Source organism: Podarcis melisellensis (genome assembly GCF_964234715.1).
Source record: "Podarcis melisellensis genome assembly, chromosome: 15".
Classification (NCBI taxonomy): domain Eukaryota; kingdom Metazoa; phylum Chordata; class Lepidosauria; order Squamata; family Lacertidae; genus Podarcis; species Podarcis melisellensis.
In genome coordinates this window covers 3,788,162-3,802,174 of record NC_138532.1, presented here as the reverse complement: position 1 = coordinate 3,802,174, position 14,013 = coordinate 3,788,162, and the positions used below count along the sequence as shown (strand labels likewise).

The window sequence follows — 14,013 nt, the reverse complement described above, 5'->3', positions numbered from 1 at the left end:
TTCATTTCTTTTTGGGGTGGCCATAGCTCAGTGGAAGAGCATTTGCTTGGCATGTAACAGGTCCCTAATTCAATATTGGGCATCTCCAGGTAGGACTGGATAACCCCTACATGAAATCCTGGAAAGCTGATACCATTCGGTGTAGACAATGGCTGAGCCAGGCGGACCAATGGACTGACTCAATAAAAGGCACCTTCTGTGTTTATTGTTCTGTGGATTCCCTCTGTCTGGTATCCAGCTCCTCCTGAATTTATTTATTGAATCCACCAGTCTTTCTTCCAGCAGTGATAGGTACTATCTCAAGTTTTCTTTTCTTTGTTGTGGTGTTTTATCACTGTGCACAACTGAACCAGTAAAATAACACAAGTAAAGAATCTTGATGCAACCTTGCATCCGAAACAGCATTTCTTCAATGTGTGCAAAACTGTGACAAATTCCACATACAAAGTGCTCTGTACCACGTTTGAGGAGGATGGGGGTATGGAACAGTTCAAATTTGGAAACAGGATCAGGTAATAATTCAGATCTCAGAATAATTGTCAAATTGATGCTCAGTTTCCACTTAATCCCCTACAAGGTACTAGGACTCAAGTCCAATTAAACCCAATGATATGTCTGAGTAATCATGGTTAGAAATCAAACTCAAATATTAAATTCGTTCTCATCTCTTAGAAACTGCTTCTAATTGTGTTATACTTTGAGCCATTCTTCCTTATTAGGAATAAGATGGATCCAGGTCTTTGATTGGATTTGTACCGTGATCAGCACCAGAGTGGAAGGGGAGTCAATAAGTCAATAGCAGTTTTGATGTCAGAATCAGGTTCCTATCAAGATCCCTCCCAAGGGAACTGGCCGTGAAGGCAGAGACTGAATCCGGTGTTCCTATTAGTAAGCAGGTGGAGAGATGATAAAGCAGGGATTTTCGGAGCTCAGGTTGCAACTGCTAAAGATCTGAGGAGAAGTCTTCAATATTTAATACAAAATCCAATATTCATTCCATGTTCAAACTGATTAGGCATTAGCTGAACAAGAACAGCACTGAGACAGCTTGTTTGAAGAGGAGAGAGCCATAAACTGTTAAAAAGACAACCATAAAAATTAAAGATAAATTCCAAGGGTAAATCTAAATGTCACAGTGGGAGCTGTTATCGGCATGCATATGTTCCCCATAATGGGTATTTATAATAGGTTACGGCAAAGTGTGTCATACTAGCAATGCTGTAGTTAAGAATCTGTCAGCAGTTCCTCTCTGAGTGTTATCACTCACAATGTTGCTGCAAAGCAATCACCCAGCTGATTGTGGTGCCAAGGCTGTGTTTATTGTTTTGAGCTTCTCCCCGCTTCCCTCTACCCACTATATAAGGGGGGGGGGAGTCCCCCAGTAGCTGAAAAGGTTTAGAAACCTATCCATGGAGGTTTGCGGAAATGGGTTGATTTTTGGCACCCTGCTTTGGGCCTGAAAACACTTAGGGCACACAAGAGTGGGATGGATCCAGTCAAAAGCTGCAGTCCTAATCCCACTTATCTTGGGATCGGGATGCTGGAAAATTCTGATGAAGGCAGAAAAAGGAGTGGAAGTTGCCTTTGTACACTTATTAGTTCCATGTCCAGAATGGAAATCAATCCAGTGAATACGATAAGTTGTTGCAACTGCTGTTGCTTTCAGTCCACTAAACAATTTGAAATTGATGACATTTCCTCCACCATTTGCATTATGTTTCCTTTGCATTGAAATTAATGGTGTGGAATAACATAATGGCAATGTAATTTATGTAACTTACATAATTACACCACAGTGGACAGTGAGAAGAAACTTTTTTGTGGAGGCAGACTGCAGAGGAATGGAAACACTGTTGCATGCAATTAATACAGTATGGAATGCAAAATGATGCCTTCTTACATCCTACCTGTTTACTATTATTGATGGATTATTGAATATTGCTTTATTTGATATAAATTGTTTATTTTAAAGATATTGTGACTTTTTTGTATTGAATCAGATTTGATTCAATAAAACATGTTTGATGTTTTATTATGGTGCTATGTGTTGGAAGCTGCCCAGAGTGGCTGGGGCAACCCAGCCAGGTGGGCGAGGTATAAATAAAATTATTATTATTATTATTATTATTATTATTATTATTATTATTATTATCTGAGAGTAGGCCCCACAGAATTCAATAGGAACTATGTCTGAGTAGACATGGTTGGAATTGGGCGGTAAGTTATTTGAATTCAGTTGAACACAGTTTCCACTGGGAGTTAAATTAAGCCATAACTAACTTGTCCCACTGGTTTCAGAGAGGCCAAAATTCAACTAGCTTAGTTTGGATTCAATCCAAATTCAACAATATAATGATAGCCACAGAAAGGAAAGAAATCTCAAGTAGTCATGCATGCTTAATAGTACATGTTGCTGACACTTAAGCCTTGTGCAGGCGTTATTAGCTTCCATGTGCAGCAACACAGAAGCATGAATGGGGTCATGTCAAGTAAACCTGTCCCTGATGTATCACATATGATCTATGACCCAGGGATGGGAAACCTCATTTTAGCCCTGGAGCCACATTCCCTTCTAGGCAAACTTCCAGAGGCCATATGGGTGGGGCAAGAGGCAAAAAAGGATGGAGAAGTGAATATAATTTTTACGCTTGCCCAGTAGGCTAGCTTTTACACACACACTTCTTGCACACACATCCAGACAAGGAAGAGCCATTAACAGAGATCAAGGACACATTCCAACCTGTCAGAAAGCACTCAAGGAGAGTGCAAAGCAAGGCCAGTGAAGATTGTGGCCTGGGGAGAGACAATGCGTCTGGGAAGGGGCTGTGGCCATGAGTGTGTTCCAAGGACCAGCCTGGAGAGCCACATTTTGCCCCGGGCCTCAGATTGTGTGTACAGCCTGAACATATGCAGTGTGAGGGGCTGTTGTGAATCTAGTTTACACATGAAAACTTCCATGAGAACAAATATCAGCCAGTCTGGATTGAGCATGCAACTAGGGGTGGGAGCTTTTCTGCACCATCAGGCGTTTTGTTCCTATGTAACTATAATTTCGGCTTTGGTTGCAACAGTTTTAGACCTATTAGCTTGCGCTATTGCACTGTGCAAATGATCAATATCAATAACGTGCCTCACATTTAAATTTTCTTGTGTAAACTGGAACTGAATTGGTTGGCTGTGTGGGCAGAACTGATCGCCGAATCTCGCTTGACCAGAACCAGAACCAATCCAGAACAGCATCAGATGCAGCCAAACCTGAACTGAATTTTAAAAGGGAATGGCTTGACTCGCTTGTCTATCTGTGTACCTATCTGAGCAAAGGCACTAAGCCAGTCCCCCCCTCATCCAACTTCTAACTGGAAAAGACAACACTTTACTATTCATTGGTGGCAAGCAGTGGAACCAAGAAGGCCTCTGTGGTGCCATGTTTCACATCTTGTGTGTCACACCTGAAAAAGGTGTGTTTCTACCTGCTATATTTCAGATGGCACAGGGACATAAAGGAGGGTTTCTGTACTGTGGCAAGATGTGTTATATTTTAATTTATAGTAACAATTTTTACATTTGCATGTAGACATAGAAATCATCATATGCAACTTTTAGGCAAATTTGGTATGCTCTTTTACCATCTTGTTTTGGTGATGTAAACACTCTTTTTTTGGCAATGCATTACCAGCCTAATAACATTTCATCAACAATTTCAGAGGACTAGAATTGTTAACAACAAAATCAAATAAAATAAATAAGAACTGAGATTCACTAGAAGCTATAGAGCAACTGTTGCAACTTATCATGACAAACTGAAAGCATATTTTTGCTGATTTTTTAAACAATTAATACTAAGCAGTAGCCTGATTGTTTTCTTGATCATCAAATCTGGATATTCTCATTAGATACTTTTATTTAAATACACACATTTAGAGATTATTTCATTTATTACTTTTATTTCAAAAGTTCATAACCACTTTTGCTTGAAATGAGACATGTAATTCACAAACTATTAGACTCACAAGAAAGAAGAGAAATGGCACATTGTGATATATAAGATCTCAGGAGGATTCTGACAAATTCTCACGATTATTGGCATAACTTTCCTGCCCTGCTCCCAAATGGGAAATAGATTCTGTGGCAGTTGAAATGTGTATTATTAAACTCCTTAAGTGATCCAGAATGGTTCCCAGTAGGCAGGAAAAAAACATTCTAAGTATAGCAAAATCTAAATTCTCAGGTCTAAGGCTTTCCTGCTCAACTCCCATTTGATTCGGTCCCATAATATTTAAACTCGCCATCATTGTTTCATTAAAATAAATCAAAATGTATGTCACCAGGACATATTATGATTTCTTGCTTCTATGTTGCTAAGTAGAGGCAGATGAGAGCATAGGGGACAGCGCTATGATTTCCAGTTTAATTTATTGCTGCCAATCAGCTGTCAAGCCCACGTGTGTCCCCCAGGCAAAGTGTAGCTCTGTACTCTTCTCAGAATGAGTGCCCTCCAAGTGGTTTGGCCAGTGGTGAGGGTGGGCTGCCTTGGTGTGGAGAAGCAGTGGAGCAGACTGCAGCAAGGGTTTGTGAACCATCCACCATTTAAAATGTCCCACAATGCTGTGGTGCAGTTTTGCTCTATTTGGATATTGTGGGCATTTTAAGGTGGTGAACCATCTGCCATTAAGTTAAACACTAGGATCAGAGGAACAGGTGGTCCCGAACTCTGCTTCCTGCATCAGCACCAGTGAGCTCTCCCAAGGGGCTGTCCTACCAAGCTTGCTTGTTGAGATGGGTAAAAGTAGGAGTCTGTCCAGAGTCTGTGACCTCCTACAATCCACCTTGAAAGATATTCCTTTACCATTGATCTGGTCCAGGGGTGGACAACCTTAATGTTTTACATGATGGGTTTCATTTGAAGACAGTTCAGAAACTGCACCTGATGCAGCATTTGGCGGCAAGGTTGCTGATCGGGGCAAGAGAGTCTGAACAATTAACACCAATTCTGGCATGACTGCACTGGTTACCACTTTGTTTCTGGGATCAATTCAAAAAAATGTTTTTGACCTATAAAGCCTTATGAGGTTCAGGACCCAGTACCTCAAAGACCGCCTCTCCTTACATAAACTGACCCAGACCCTGCAATCATCATTGGAGACCCTTCTTTGCTTGGAGGCTTGGAGGGTGGGAATACAAGACTGGACCATTTCAGTGGTGCCCTCACACACTTGTGGAATATTCTCCCTACCTTCCTCTATATTTTAGGTGTAAAATAAAGGTGTGTTGTTTTTTCTTTACTCAGGCTTTTGGTCCTTATATTGAAGGGTAGCACTGTTTTATCTCTTTAGTTGCATTTTTTAGATTTGTATTGAATGTTCTGAATTGGTTGTAATGTAAGTCACTTTGGGCCCCTCTGTGAGAAAAGTGATTAACAACTTAAAAAATAAATAAATAATCAATCAATCAATCCCTTCTGGGCAACCTTGCAGAGGTCAAACGTCAGTGATTAAATGCAAAAATGGGCAGAACAACAAATGAAGATTTTATCTTTGTACAGTGGGCTAGTTTTTATGTACATCCATCTCTGTCCTCCATCCAGGCAAGCAAGATGCATTCTCAAGTCAGGCAAAGCAGTTGAGGTGCGCAAAGTAGGATAGGCATGGCTTGGGGAGATCAGGTGTGGCTAGGGAGGGGGGGTATGGTATGGGGAAAGTTTTGTGGACCAGTTAGAGAGGTTTACAGAGATGCATTTGGTCCCTGAGCCAAAGGTTTTCCCCACCCCACCCTGTTCTAGGAGATTAGCCTTTGTGCAATCAGTAGAAATTGTTCTCTTAGAATCATAGGGTGCACATAGGTGTTCTATTACAGGTGTGACAGAGGTACCTTTTGTAAATAGATGTTTGTCTCTTCCTCTTGGTTTTTTTATGTTTTGAGGCAGAACACCTGCCTGCTGGGGATGCCTATTGGCTGGCAGCTGTGATGTCATAAGCCCCAATTTCCAAAGCACTTTGACAAGTTCTTTTCCCCCTCTTAATATGGCCAAGAATAAACAGACAATATGCCTCTTAAAAGATAATTAAAGGCATCTGCCAGCCTGACAAAACTAGCAGCTGTTGCAACATTGGATGATTGCTATGTAAAGTTGGTTGCTTTTTCAGTGCTGCAGAGATATTACACCCCCCAAATCAACTGGAAATAGAGTTAAAACAGAGGTTCCACAAAACACTAAAAGTACTTTACTATTTAGCAATGCCCTTTTCAATAGCCCATATCCTTCTGTAATACTTACAAGTAAGGCCTGTTCAGTAATAGTACCTTGCACTGTTAAAACTTTTTTCCATAAAAGTTCTACATGTTTAACGAATTGTCCCTTAATTGCCCCTTAAATAGCCAGCTTCTGTTCTCCACTCATGTGTATGTGTGCACGTGTGTGTGCATGTTTGCCTTCAGTTACTGATTTCATTGTTCCTCCCCCCCTTTTAATTGCAAAATAGCATTTTGCTTTCCCAAAGGAAGACACATCTTTAAGCCAGTTGTTGCACATATGTGATCTTTATTTATTTTTTCCCCATTCCCTATTTTAGCTTTAAATGAGCCTACCATAGACTATGGTTTCCAAAGACTCCAGAAAGTTATACCAAGACATCCTGGTGACCCAGAACGACTAGCCAAGGTAAAAAGTTTTCTATGTTACTTAACATATTTTTGAAACATTGAAAGAATAAATATTCTATGTGTATCTAAATGTATGCCAGTTTAATTGACTGGTTAAACCAGGGTGATACTATCTAGATAATGTGGACTATAACTGCCATTATCCCTGACCATTGACTAAACTTGGCTGGAGCTGATGGGAGCTGGAATCTACAATATCTGGAAGACACCATGTTTTCGTCTCATGCATTAGTCTAATAAAATCAATCAATGGAGATTTCTTAATAAATAACTCCCACATTAAACATTCATAAATGAAGGGTCAGAGTAAGCACTGGAGGTCAAATTGACACATATAATCTCCAAACAAATGTGAGTGGTCAACGGATGGGCTTACTTGCAACATCTGTTTTCTATCATATGTAGTAAATGGCACAGCAATAAGCATGGTAACTTGTGTAATCTCATCATTGTTACTTCCCCATGACATTCAAAAATTCTGTGATGGAATCCATTGAATGAGACAGTGACCAAAAAGAAGAGAGATTTCTGGGGAATTTAATTGTCCACAAACCTGCTTTCCACACATTTCACAGCTACAGCATCTCCATCATAAGCTTGCCTGTTGGAGAAATCCCCTGGCTGGCTGCAAAGCTTGCCATCCACTGGAATTCAAATTGGCCAATCATTGGCTAGAGAGGCCAGTGCTTGGGTGACAGGCCAGAGGGAAGTACAAGTCTTCACTCCAGTCTGCCACCCAGCTATATAGGCTGCCTGATTTTTTGTTCATTTCTTTGACACTGGACCTACTTCCCCAAATGTGACAGTCCTTCCAAATGAGAAACTTGTTGGTTGTCCACTTGTTGGTTGGAAGAGTTAGATTTCTTGCAGTATGATTCAGGATGATACTGAGAGACCTAGCAGTGTGAGAGTGCAAATGATGTGATACATAGCATCATCATGGCTACATATAACATCAAAGCAAATCTGAGTCATTCTAACATGGGATCCTGTTTGCCAGAGACTTGCTGGCTATTCCTTTTTTATAACCATTGGTTGTCCTTCTTTCTTCCTTGCAGGAGATGCTATTGAAAAGAGCAGCTGACCTAGTTGAAGCACTGTATGGAACGCCACACAATAATCAGGTCTGAACACACACCCCTTTCTCTTACCACTTCTCTCTCTGCAGACATTCATTGAATGGGGGGGGGGGGGAGAGACATCAGGATTGAGCTAGCTGCCCTTTCTCTACACATTTATCTGAACAAAACCGATGAGCTCCTGCTGCAGAATCGAGGCCCTGCAAGGTCCCAGTTGCACATACACAGATTATATTTATTTCTAATTGGACATTAAATTACACACACATCTTCAGATTTTTTTTAGATCAAGTCAGCAGCTTTTTTCTATCAGAGGCTGCATTCTCTTTGGGGCAATTTGTTGGGAGTCACATACCAGCATTGTGTGGGGCTGGAGACAAAAATGAGTCTTTCACTCATTTTTCTCATGCTCTCTTTAAGCCAGCCCTTCTGTCTCTCTCCCCCTCCCCATAGCTGTCAACGTTTCCCTTTTCTTGTGAGGAATCCTATTTGGAATAAGGGAATTTCCCTTTTAAAAAAGGAAAACGTTGATAGCTCTCTCTCTGTGTCCCTGATTTATCCATCCATACATGACAAGAGCCAAGGGCTGCATGAAAATGGACTGAGGGCCACATGGAGCCCCGGAGATGCAGATGCTAAACCTGTGTTTTTAAATAAATATGTGAAGGTTTTGAGCAGGGACAACAGGCCTGACCCTAATTTTTAGGGGTGTGCAACAGATTCAAATGAATCCCAAATCTCAACCTGAGGTTGCTGCCTCAGAGGGATTTAGGACTCGTCAGAGGCAAAGCAGGACCTGCACAAGGTGTCATATGTCAAAGTGCGGACCCATGAAGCACTTTGTGGTGCCAGTGCATTCCAGATGTCTCTAAGCTGGAATAACACCAGGGGAAACAAGAGGAAAGAGTGGGGTGGAGAGAGCTTGGAGGAAGAGCTCCATTGCGACTGATTCATCAAGCTTGTAATCAGAGGGACTGAATCCCTTTTTGTTCTCTCACCTCCACTGCCCCACCAAATCAACTTTAAAGGTATCTAGCACAAAAAACACTTTGTCCGGTTTGGCAGGTTTTTTACTCCAGGACACCTCACTCACGTCTGCAGTTTTCAGACCAGTTGCCCACAAAACACTAGGGGAGAATAAGTGATTGCTTTTTACTAACCCAAAAACTGTAATGATTGCCCTTATGTGAAAACTGTTCTGATCATCCTTCTGAAATTTGGCAGGATTTGTGCCTTCTGCCTCCAAATTAAGAAGTTATAGACATTTCCTTTAAAAAAATAATCAAATTTAAAGGCATCCAGCACAAAAGCCTCTGGAAATATTTGCCTATAATATGACAGGCTTTAACTACTCTGGAGGGCTGCAAATGGCATCCACTCTTGTGAAAAGAGAAAAGAGGTCTTTCTAATAGTGAATAAGAATGAGGAGGACCCTTAGCTGAGCTGGGCTGTCTGCTTAAGAACATAAGAACAGGACATTTTTTCAGGTGGAACTCGATGGAACTCAGTTCCAGCAGCTTTCAGATGGGTGCCATTGTCATTCTAAGAGAATGAAGAAGGTGTTCATGGTGAGTTCTGGTGCCTCTTTTTCTAGAAACATGGCACTGCATGAAGAGGGCCATGCTGTATCAGAGTGAAGACCTGTGGAGACCCCATTAGCACATACATGAAAATAGGATGAAACTAGGTTTCTTTGTTTGGTTGCTTCAGTGTTCATCAGTTTGTGCTTGCTTACAGTGAATTTCATTTGACATTTCACCTTCCTACAAAGTACTTCAGACTAAGGCAAGATGTTTTCTGAAGTGCAGAACAGGGGTCCGAAATGCAGCCATCCTTTGAAATCTGCACTTCTCCAAATTTTGCAGCGCAGTTCTCCAAATACTGGAGCAAGGGGTGCATAAAATGCATATACAGTGGTACCTCGGTTTTCAAACGTAATCCGTTCTGGAAGACCGTCCGAGTTCTGAAATGTTCGAAAACTGAGGCAAAAAGGGTGGTCTGCAAATTTAATAGAGTGTGTGTGTATTTAATAGAGAAAAATAACATATACACTCAGCGGAACCCATTCAACTTCTGAGGCGCATTCAAAAATGGAAGCATTTACTTCCGGGTTTACAGCATTCAAAAACTGAAACATTCATCAATGGAGACGTTAAAAAGCCGAGATACCACTGTATTGGTGAAAATAATATATAAAATGAATTATATTGAGATAACTTGCTTTGCAAAAATCTGCATATTGGGGAAAAGTAGATACAAAAATTAGAAACTGGGAGAAACTGAAACTGACAGATTTGCCCATTCTTTATTGCATGCAGGACATTATTCTGAAGCGAGCTGCTGATATCGCAGAAGCTCTCTACAGTGTCCCCAGGAATCCAGGCCAGATCCCTTTGTCCAGCTCTCCGGCTCACAGTAGCATGATGGGTATCAACTCCTACAGTAGCCAGTTGGGAGTCAGCATCTCAGAATCAACACAAGGAAACAATCAAGGTAAGGATCCCAATATTAGAAATATGGAAATGCTGTTTAGCTGTTTTTACCCTACTTTTATTTACATAATTAGTACATTGCACTTATCAAATGATTGAAGGAGCTTTCTGTTTAAAAAAACACCCTATAAATTACACAGTAAAAATATACAGTCCAATAAATACATCATTAAGTCTTCATACACACACACACACACACACACACACACACACACACATATGCATCTTACATATTATTTACTTGGTCACTGCCATAAATTATTAAAAAGGTAAAGGTACCCCTGCCCGTACGGGCCAGTCTTGACAGACTCTGGGGTTGTGCGCCCATCTCACTTAAGAGGCCAGGGGCCAGCGCTGTCCGGAGACACTTCCGGGTCACGTGGCCAGTGTGACATCGCTGCTCTGGCGAGCCAGAGCTGCACACGGAAACGCCGTTTACCTTCCCGCTGGTAAGCGGTCCCTATTTATCTACTTGCACCCAAGGGTGCTTTCGAACTGCTAGGTTGGCAGGCGCTGGGACCGAGCAGCGGGAGCGCACCCCGCAGCAGGGATTCGAACCGCCGACCTTTCGATCGGCAAGTCCTAGGCGCTGAGGCTTTAACCCACAGCGCCACCTGGTCTCCCATAAATTATTAATAAATATGAAATATTATTTAAGTGTTAAATTATAACCCAATCTTTATTCCAATCAAGAGGGACTACTTTTGCATCCTGTTCTGTTTTTTCTTCCTCTAGAATCAAATCATCTATTCCTTTTTCTGAGATTTTTTAAAAAAACATAATGGATTCCAACTCCTTATTTCTTATGCTACACTAGCCAGTGACATACTTTGACCCTGTGAATGCACTGACGTGCCCTGGTTCCAGTTGATCTATGGGGTGTAGGGGGTTGAATCCTGTGCACCTCTTTGATTCACTGATTATATAGTCCCTGGCTCACCTCCATCTTTGATCACATGGGTACTAGTGAGAGCCAGTGTGGTGTAGTGGTTAAGAGCAGTGGACTCGTAATCTGGTGAACCGGGTTCGATTCGCTGCTCCTCCACCTGCAGCTGCTGGGTGACCTTGGGCCAGTCACACTTCTCTGAAGTCTCTCAGCCCCACTCACCTCACAGAGTGTTTGTTGTGGGGGAGGAAGGGAAAGGAGATTGTTAGCCACTTTGAGACTCCTGTGGGTAGTGATAAAGCGGGATATCAAATCCAAACTCTTCTTCTTCTTCTAGTCTTCCGAGAAAGTTGGCTTCCCATTTCTATGATTTGGGGTTGTTTGCTCTCATGATTGGTTTCATCCACAAAACTGCAAGGAGGAATTTTTAGCCTTCCACCCAGACTTCTCATTCTGGCTACCCAGGGGTGGTTTGTGCATGTTAAGTATCTTAGGAAGCTGCCTTGTTTCAGATTTTTTATCTATTTAACCTAGAATTGTCTACTCTGGATGTAGCTCTTTAAAGTCACAAGCATTGACATTTTTTCATCCCCTACTAAATGATGTTTGTGACTGGGGATGCCAGAGAATAAACCTGGAACTCCTATGTGGAAATCCCAGTGAGCTCTGGTCAATACAGGTACATTGCTGTATATACACAATACCATCCTGTGGGCTCAGTAGCTGCCCTCCCACATTCATTTCTGTTTTGTTTTTTTTTATAATAAATTTTTATTAATTTCCACATAAAAATACATAACACTTCACATTTCAACTTTAACAAATTTTTCACATTGGACTTCCTTCAACCTCTTTGATAATCATCCGAATTTAATTTTTAAATACACACATTTCTTAAATTCACTATTGCCTTTTCATATACCTTTTAATCCTGTTTTTCTTTTTTGCAATATTTCTTCAACTTTTACAGAGCTTCTTTAAATGCCACTAGCGTTATTTCTCTATCACTTATACCTTCCCAATAGTCCACCAACTTTCCCCAGTCCTCGATAAACTTTTGATCTCGTAGATATCTGACCTTTCCTGTCAGTTTATCCAGTTCTGCATAGTCCATCAGCTTCATCCTCCACTCCTCTAATGTTGGTACTTGTTCCTGTTTCCAATTCTGGGCCAGTAATTCCACATTCATTTCTGATCCTTGTTTTGAATGTCTTTAGGCAAGGCAATCATTGCCTCCAATCTACAGCTACTTTTTTATTTGATTTGGTCTCCGTTTCATTCTTCCTGCCCTGTCAGTACATTGATTATAGCTCTGGTCAGTTAGCTCTGCCCAAAACAGACTCGAGGCAAGGGAGCAAGAAGCTGACAGGGAAGCTCAAAGAAAGACAGGTCAACAGCCTGCAAAACATCCAAGGCTGGAGGAAGACTACAGTTCAGTGATGGAGAACCTGAGGCCCAGGCCCAGCCTCACAAAATCTGCTCTGTGCTCTCAAGTGCTTTGACATGCTTTGTGTCCTTGAACTCTGATAATGTCACTTGCTTGCCTGGATGGAGAGAATACATGTGAAAACATTTGTGTGACTTGAATGTAGCCTATCTCTGCTGCCTTGAGCCTTTGCTCATTCATGAGAGAGGCTTCAGGAGTAAACCCCGAGGAACAATCTTTACCCGCTGCCTTGTGGGACATCTTTGGGAGAACAAAACCCTCCCAAATTCCCAAGACAGTTGGATGGCACCATGTACACCTCCTTCCAGCAACTGCTGCAGCCAAGCTGGTGCCCAATGTACTGATCTGCTTTCCTTGGGACCACATCAATGAGGTTGAGAGGGAGGTCTTGTAATCTGGACAGTCCATGCCTTGCGCCCTGGGGAGGTCACTTCAGTGCTGCAAACATGGCAAAAACAATGCAGGAGGCAGCAGTTACTAGTTATAAGCTCAACCTGTTCGGTGTAAGGTACCAGCACTATGGGTTGTCTTTGTCAGTGGGAGGGATCATCGTGTCTCACCGGTCAGCTATTGCCCACTTTAAGTTGGGCAGCCCCTGGTCAATAAATTGCTGGCCTGCCACTGCCGGCCTGCTTCACTGGGTGCTTGGAGCCCAGAGTATCACTTGAAGAGCAGACTGAACTTCTGCAACAAGTAAAAAAAGAAAGAAAACTAACACTCTTGTGCCTAGCAAGCTGGAACATCAGGACTATGTAACCTGGCTTGCCCACCGACCTGTTGCAGGTCAATAACTCATGGAATGTAGCCTAATGTAGAAAGGTAAAAATCACACCTGCTCTTCCACTTGCTTTTTGGCTCTGGCCCTACCCTACTCACCACTGGTATGAAGGCCCCAGAAGATTGTCCACAGGGGACTGCAGTTCCCCACCCCTGTGGTGTGTACATGTGCCCCACTTTCACCTCTTTTAAAGAGGTTTATGAGCCACCATTCATTTTAAAAATTAAGCAAATGAGTTCCAAATGAAAATCCATTCAACTCTCTTTTTGTGTAAATTGGAGCCCTGCTGGAACAATCTTTACAGGTCACAAAGAGGTTACCAGGAGGGGAAGGAGAGTGAAAGTTGGCCTGCCTTTATAAATCACTTATAAAATTGGGAACCTTTGTCCTTTCTGTCTGAAATGATCCTTTGGAGGAGGAAATTGATGTCTTAAAATCTCATAGCAAAGAATAGAAAACAGACATTGCAAGCATGCAGAGATCAGCAGGATCTTCCATTGACAGCAAAGTTTATAAGATGTTCATATTTTTAGTAGCAACTGAAACTCTGGTGCTTTGCCCAAATCATTTGATATCTGGCAGATCTGATAACTTTACAGAATATGCCTGACCTGAAAACATCAGACCTATAGAGTGGGAAACAACAAAGGTGCCAAAAGTAGATGATTGTC

General features: G+C 41.8%; 1 protein-coding gene across 2 annotated transcripts in view; it reads left to right on the top strand.

Moving 5' to 3' along the window:
- EBF2 (EBF transcription factor 2) overlaps positions 1–14,013 on the top strand; it is a 245,437-nt gene that overhangs the window by 199,028 nt on the left and 32,396 nt on the right. For both annotated transcript variants that reach the window (XM_081890977.1, XM_081890978.1), the window contains exons 11-13: positions 6,570–6,658; positions 7,719–7,784; positions 10,058–10,232. In XM_081890977.1, the coding sequence (XP_081747103.1) occupies positions 6,570–6,658; positions 7,719–7,784; positions 10,058–10,232 (330 nt within the window). The remainder of the gene's footprint in view (positions 1–6,569; positions 6,659–7,718; positions 7,785–10,057; positions 10,233–14,013) is intronic.